The following is an 8360-nucleotide window of genomic DNA, read 5'->3' on the forward strand; positions in this document are numbered from 1 at the left end:
ATCCGTAAAACAATATATATGTTAAAAAGAGTAAACCTTCCTCTACAGTCTGGCAACACCACGTTGTCGGATGCTTAGCATGATAGGAAATACGACGCCATTACCAACAGTCACTGAGAAGCCCTCGTTATGCTAGCAGCATGGAACAGAGAGCGAAGATCAAATTCTGTGTTTAACTGGGAAAAGTGCCACTTGATGCGGAGAGTGTATAGGGATAAATGTTTTTGGAGCGTTTATGAAGAGAATTCGTCATGTTTGGCCTGAATACTCAACTTCGAGTAGCTGGTTCCTTATCCATGACAGTGCACCCGCTCACTGGACAATACTTGTTCAGGAATATTTGGCCAAAAAACAAGCGTGTGTGTGTGTGTGTGCTGTAGTATCCTTCCTATTCTCCAGATATGTTCTCCTGTGACTATTTTCTGTTCTCTAAACTGAAGTTAGCATTAAAAGAATGTCACTTTGACAATGTTGAAGACATTCAGACAGCTGTGACAACTTCTTTACGGAACATACCACAGAGTTGCAGAGGTCGTTGTACTTCTTAAGTAATCGTGCCACTTGCTATATTGACGCAGGAAGGATGTACTTTTAATAATGCATAGCTATTATTACATTATCTTTGTTTTTTAGTCACAATAAAATCACTCTCATTACTTAAATTGGTGGACGGTGTATTGTTGTGTGAGGGAATGACATTGCCTCCAATCCGTTTCCCAGTAATGTTGTATTATTAGGATGATCAGGGCCCAAGGGAAGAACCGGCTGAGCTGGGAACATTTCATTTAACAGAGGGGCTTTACCAGTGTTGGGTGATTGAAAAAAAAATCACGATTTTAGATTGAAAACTATGTATTTTCAGCAACTTTCTGTTCTTTTCTTCTCCCATATCTTTACTTGTAACGAAGTTGGTCTATGGGCCTGTACTTTCAATGCATTCTGTATTTGTATAAGAAAAATTAATACTTACCAGAAAGTTGGGAAAACAACTTCACACTAAAAAGTACAGTATAGCTCTTTCGCTAAAATTATTCAGATAAGAAGAGGAGTAAGTAAAGAGAACAGAAAGAAAAATTAAAAGAACCTGTATTTATAACAACAACATAGAGTTTTGGTTGGTAAAAAGTGCCTTAGGTTTTCACCATCCCCCTCCCCAAAAAGTTATTATTAAGACATACGTTACTAAGTAAATATTGATTCTGTTGATATTATCTATTTTGGTTAGAGTGGATATAAACGAGAGTAATAAATTATTCAAAACAAAGCTTTCAGGCAATTGTTTAATTATTATAATTTTGAAATAACGATTGGGTATGGCAATCCGTTGTACAGTTAACGTGGCACCCACCTAAAATCTTGTTTTATATGGGAGAAATCAGCTGGTTTAACTTACGTTGTATCCACTGTAACTCTACCAGTTCAGTGATAATTTAGGGGTGAAAAAGTGAGCTACAGCCGGAAATTGAATGCAAGTTTCTGACTTATTATGCCATCGCTAACCACTATGCTACCAAGTCCATCCTAAGCAACCACACACCGCTCATTCTTGAGTTGTATAAAAATATGCACTTACTTTCATGTGGTTTAAAAGTATGAACGCTTACTCAATATGGTCTAAAAGTATGAGCACTGACACCATGTAATTTAAAATATGAGCACTGACACTGTGTAATTTAAAATATGAGCACCGCCTCAAGTTACCCTAAAAAATGAGCATTAACTCCCAAGTGGTCTAAAAGTGAACACCGACTTAAGTTGGTCAAAAAAAATTAGCATTGACTCCCAAGTGGTCTAAAAGTGAACATAAGCGTAAGTTGGTCTAAAAAATGAGCATTGACTCCCAAGTGGTCTAAAAGTACGAACGCTGACTCGATATGGTCTGAAAGTATGAACACTGACTCCATGTAGTCTAAAAGTATGAACACCGATTCCATGTAATACAAAACTATGAGCACCAACTCAAACAGTCTAAAAGTATGAGTAGGGGCCGCCGTTACTCAGTGGTAGAACGCTCACCTCTGATGCATAGTGTTCCTAGTTCGATCGCAGTGAACTTTGTAGTGGACAAACGTTGTGTGCGTGAGTTTTCTTGGGGTTTTCCCTTCCTCCACTGTATTCCACCGTATCATCCATCTTATTATCATTGTCTCCATTAGGCTTGGTGCATAATCGTGGGACGCTAGGGGAAAAAAGTGATAATCAAATTAAAGTATGGATGCTGACTCAGTTTGGTCTAAAAGTATGAGCACTGATTCTATGTAGTCTAAAAGAGTGAACACTCCATTCGTGTGGTCTAAAAGAAGAGCACCAACTCGATGTGGTCAAGAAGTAAGAGCATTGACCCAATATGGTCTAAAAGTAAGAACATCGACTCCATGTGGTCTAAAAGTTTGAGTACCGGCTTCAAGAGTGAAGAGTGTGGCTGCTTAGTGGGAATAAACTGCGTAGCGCAACGGTTAATAAACCGGCAAGGAATGTCAGAGACTCGGCTTCGATTCGTGGACAAGTTCCACACTCTTTTCTCTGTTGAATTTATTATTTTTTCTTTACCTTTGTCATCTTCATCTTACCTGATAAATAGTTTTACCGAAACTCCTTGTAGTGTGTGTGATTGTTTTCACTACTTTTGATAAATAATTAATTTTCTATTCCCGCTTCGGGATTCCATTTTTCCAACCATATTCACACATATACAAAGGGAGGTCCACGTTATATGGAAACTTCCTTCTATTACAACTGATAGTCATAGACCTGCTATTTCCGGTTTCACTATCAAATACGAATAGTTTGAAAGTTTACCGTAGTTTCACTTGCTTAATTGTTAGTTATATAATTTGTTTAAGAGAGTGTGTGTCAAATGAATTCAAATATGTGGTAGTAATTGTTTTGCTTTTGATTGTATTGTAATATCGTGGTTATAAACAATAGCAGAAGATCCTTCAACCATCACATGATCCCGAAGTGTGGATATGTGAACGACAGCAGCACCAGCAAGGAAGAAGGACGTAGAACTCCGAAGATCCAGAGTAAAAACAAGTGCACGAAACGCCTCGAAGTATATCTTCGGAGTTCTTTGTCCTTCTTCGTTGTTCGCGCTGCTGTCGTTGACGTAGTCATATTTCGGGATCGTGTGATGGGTTGTTAATGGTTAAGGTGTCTTCTGCTATTGTTTATAGCCAACATGTGGTCAGGGTATTAAAATATACAGTTGTTTTACTTAAATATTTTGTTTTCCAGGTGGACCATACAATCATAATGTACTTAGTAGATCCAGATGGTATGTTTGTGGACTATTACGGACAAAATAAGAATGCAGAAGAGATAGCAAGTAGTATAGGATTCAACATTATGAAGTACGAAAAGTTAAATAAGAAATCGTGGTTTTGATACAAAGGCGTACGACAATGTGAAAATTATAACCAGTCGAAGCTTAAGTCGTTATGTTGACCTTAAATAGAGCAACTTAGCTAATCGTATGAAGTGGTAAATATAGTATCACAGTAGTCCCGAATTTAATTTACTTTGCAAGCATCTCATGTTCTTTGTTTTTGATATTGTATGGCTTCGCAAAAAGACACTCAATTATTGTATAATTTTTATTGCTAAGAAATATATAATAATTAATTTTTTCATATATTTGAGTTTTTTTTCCTGTAACTGACGTTCTAGTAATTAAATATGTTGTTTCATATGATATAATTTTCATCAATCGTTGAGGTTGAGGGGTTATTATTATTATTATTATTATTATTATTACAGCGATATATCCCTATATATCCCTATTATAATTAATCTGTACCTATATTATCAACATTGATCAGAGGCGCAATAATTAAGCATATAGCTTATATATAATTAAAAGAAAGAACGCTGTTATTGACAGGACATGTTGTCATGAGTAAGATTATTAGTTTGTTATTGATAGGACATGTTGTCATGGAAAACATTATTATTGAGAGGATACGTACACAAAACGGTATGGTTGTTATTGATCCATAATATATGTATAAAGGAAAGAATAAATCGACGTTAGTTGGTATGTATAATGATATAGTTCATTGAGATAGATTAACGAATTAGGGCTAGAACTTGAATTAAAAGGAATATTTATCGTTCTATCTGGTGCCGAAGACACGGGAATATACTGAAAACCTTTAGTTCTGAAGGATAGTAAGAACTGAGTTTATGTGTATACATATATATAACTTTTATGAGTTTCACTACTTTGAGAAGTGGGAAGAGAATACAAAGAATTGCTAATATGCAGAATTCCGAGATTGAAGAAGTACCCAGCATTTCAAATGAAACCATACCTGGAAATGCCGTAACTCTGTCTGGACATTCCTATTCTAACCTTATTGATATGTTTAGTCAACTACTTGATACTAAATTTGATCAACAACAAACTAAATTGGATCAACAACAAAAATTGTACGATGAAAAGCTAGATGAAAAGCTAGATGAAAAGTTAGAACAGAAATTTGATCAACAACAAAAACTGAACGATGAAAAGCTAGAACAGATACTAGTGCAGCATAAATCTCTTGCAGATAAAGTACAAGGTGTACAAGAAAATTTTGACCGCTTGCAACACAATTTGAAAGAAAATTTGCAAGTATTAGCTGATGAAGTTACCATCAAAATTACAAATGATATGACACGAGAAGTTGATACCAGGTTTCAACAATTTAGTAACAAATGGCAAGATAGACAGGATCAACTAACTCTAGAAACCGAGTCGATAAAGAAAGTCGTTGAAAACATGGAATCGACGACAGCCCAACAAAAAAATCAGATAGTGAATATTACTGCCCAGGTCAATGCACATAGCATACTGATATCCAACATACAAGAGGAAATCAGATCGTTACAAGAGAGGGAATGTGACTACAATAATCCTATGTATAAGGAGGCTTTGGGTACTCCCAATCAACAGGAAACATTGCATCATCAACAGGAAACATTGCATCTTCAACAGGAAGCATTGCATCACTGCCCGAGAACTCCATTAATAGAAACTGACGGGATATCTTCTTCTAAGAGTTCTATTGATGATGGTTTAGTTGTGGAAAACCACAGAAGGCGATTCCAAAGTCCAGATCGCAAAAGGAGAAAGGAGATAAATAAGTGCGAAAGGGTTCCAGACCATTATCAACGCCAACAAAAACATAACTATAGCAAAATAAATGTTAAGGTCAGTGAAATTAAGGCCATGACTAAATTCAGCGGTAAGTGTGACGAAACCGCAAGCTCGTTTTTAGAAAAATTTGAAGCAGAGTGTGAAATTATGGGTGTAGATCAATCTAAATTTATGAAGTTGTTACCACATCTGTTACTTCCTCCTTGTTCCTTGTGGTTTAAGGCTATTCGCGACCATATAAAATCCTACGAAGAATTTAAACGGGCCTTGTTGGCTAATTACGAAAATGATTTCTTGTTAGCTAACCGTGATGCGATGGTGCGAACTCGACACTATTCACCTCGGGTCGATAAATCTCTTACGGATTTTACAATCAATGCATATAATGAACTTAAACTCGTCAATCCGTTTCAGCCCGAATCCAGAATAATCGCTTCCGTACGCATTTTATTGCCGTATAAATTACAACAGATTCTGTTGTCTGCTCAATGCGTAAACTTCAATCATCTGATAATTTTAGTTCAAAACTTCGAGAATCAATTCCCGAATCCTAATGGGAGTAATCGTAATCCATCGAATCCGATTGCCGTCAGAAACCTGAATATAACTAATGAAAATACCGAAAATCTTCGCAGCGATGAGAGGTCACGTGACAATACTGGCAGTGGAATTAGTGAAAGATCTATTATACGTACTGGAACTGGAGCTAATGGAAGATTCAATTCTAGCGGTAGAAATGGAACGAATTATAATAATCCGAGGAACAGTTGGATGAACGGGAGAAACTTTCGTGGAAGACGCAATTACAGTAACAATGTCATGCATACCGGTGTAACTCAAAACAGATGCAATTGGAGATCTCGAGATGGCAGGAACTGTCGGAATAGGACCGAAGTAATAAATGAAACGGGAAATGGATCAAGAGAAAATAACCAAGATTGTGGTGTTCAATGTACTTTGATTGACCCATTTGTTAATCATAATTTAAACTAAAACCCGCTGATATGGTTGGGGTTAATCCCATACCAGCCGAAGGTTCCCACGGTTATTCAACGCAAAATTCGTCTATTAATTTATTTGTGAATAATATTGATGATAAATATAATTTAGATATGAAAAGCTGGAGCAGGTAAACGGCTAAAGCTGGTTAAAATTTCAACCCTGATATGTTAACTAAATTAAATTTGGATACCAATTCTTAATTTATTCTCTCAGATGTTACGAGTTGTGTTGTGAATACTTCATTTGGACTTTATATTTCTGCAACATGTTATGGTGTGATTAATTTATCTTATCTTTGTATTAACTTTGAATGTTATGTTTACCTTTATTTTACTTTACATGTTCAAAAGAGATTTGATTATGTTAACTTGAAATCTATGACATTGATTTTAGATTGAAGCCTTTAAATGTAATTATTGCCTTCTGATCTTGTTGTTGTTTTGATAAGATGACGATCTTAATTATAAATAATGTTGTTTGTATATGGATGTTATCGTTCAATGTAAAAGAGGAACAACTAACTAGTAACTCTGCGTAAGTCATCAATTAGTTATAATTTTGAATAGACCCATAAATGATATTTGTAATGAATCGACGTTTTATGATACGTAATTAGTAATAAAAGAAAAATGTTATTATAAATGAATTGATATATATATATATATGGAGAAAGAAGAGAAAAGAAAAATATTTATATTGATGTAATAATAATAATTAATACGAGGATTGATGTAATAATAATTAGTACGAGGGCTATTCAAAAAGTGAGTGTTTTGAAAATATCCAGGATTCTTTCCTTCACTGTAATACTGTTACGGAATTCCCGTTCTGGGCGACATTTACAGCGATATATCCCTATATATCCCTATTATAATTAATCTGTACCTATATTATCAACATTGATCAGAGGCGCAATAATTAAGCATATAGCTTATATATAATTAAAAGAAAGAACGCTGTTATTGACAGGACATGTTGTCATGAGTAAGATTATTAGTTTGTTATTGATAGGACATGTTGTCATGGAAAACATTATTATTGAGAGGATACGTACACAAAACGGTATGGTTGTTATTGATCCATAATATATGTATAAAGGAAAGAATAAATCGACGTTAGTTGGTATGTATAATGATATAGTTCATTGAGATAGATTAACGAATTAGGGCTAGAACTTGAATTAAAAGGAATATTTATCGTTCTATTATTATTATTATTATTATTATTATTATTATTTTGTACAGTTGCTACCAGTAGGGTATTCCATCGTGCACTAACAATACATTATGTACCCTAGAAATCCGAATTGCATTATTATATTTTTGTCAGGAATATAATCCGATTTGCATTTCCATGGCACATGGTAAAACAGGGTATCTACTGGTACTGGAAATACTTGAATTATACTGGAATTTAATTTTGATACTGGAAATACTGGAAATATACTGGAATTTTGATCCACATACTGGAAAAATCTTGAAACTGATAATTTGTCAACAATACTTTTTTGTAATTGTTTTAATCGTCTTAGAAACAATTTTGTATCCATTGAGATTGTAAATTTTTCCAAAGCAAGAGTTGTATACATTTTGTAATTAGACATTTAGAGCACTTGGTGGAGTGGAAGGCTGTGAGGGGAGTTGGGAGACCCTTTAAAAAATGTTAAAAAAATCATTGTATTTCAAAAAATCAAGCTTAACTAAATTTATTAAAAATAAAATATTCTTTTGATGGCAAAACAATTACAAACCCGAAGTCATCAAGAGTGTGATTATTCCTAAAGAATTTTTTTTTTTTTAAATCATTGTATTAGGTACAGGAATTTTGCTGATAATTATACTGAATATACTGGAAATATACTGGAATTTTGAAAATGAAACTCTTCGACGGCCCATGCCAAAATCTTTCCAACGTGTATCTTTGATCTGTCGTGTTATGCCCCATTCGAAAGAAAGAAAAAAAAAATAATTGTGACTTCTAACTTAACCCTCGTACAAATGAAGTCGTCGTCTTTTATTCTGTGATAAGAGCTGTGTGTGTGAAATTATCATTTGTTTTGTAACTCGTCTAAAAAACTACTAGAATCAAGAAGTTTGGAGACTTCCGATTATGTATATTGTTCACTGTTTTCTTAAGTTAATTACAATATTACTTACTTTAGGTTACCCTGAGATCAGGAAATATGTATTGACTCAACTAAAACATATGCAGTGTTCAT

General features: G+C 34.5%; 1 protein-coding gene across 1 annotated transcript in view; it reads left to right on the forward strand.

The window, feature by feature from the left end:
* Positions 1–3634, forward strand: part of Scox (Synthesis of cytochrome c oxidase) — a 40713-nt gene extending 37079 nt beyond the window's left edge. Inside the window, exon 5 of the mRNA XM_081737281.1 lies at positions 3238–3634. Within this exon, the coding sequence (XP_081593407.1) occupies positions 3238–3387 (150 nt within the window). The 3' untranslated portion in view covers positions 3388–3634. The remainder of the gene's footprint in view (positions 1–3237) is intronic.
* Positions 3635–8360: the final 4726 nt, after the last annotated feature.

Source organism: Thermobia domestica, chromosome 13, assembly GCF_964235325.1.
Source record: "Thermobia domestica chromosome 13, izTheDome1.hap1.1, whole genome shotgun sequence".
Taxonomy (NCBI): domain Eukaryota; kingdom Metazoa; phylum Arthropoda; class Insecta; order Zygentoma; family Lepismatidae; genus Thermobia; species Thermobia domestica.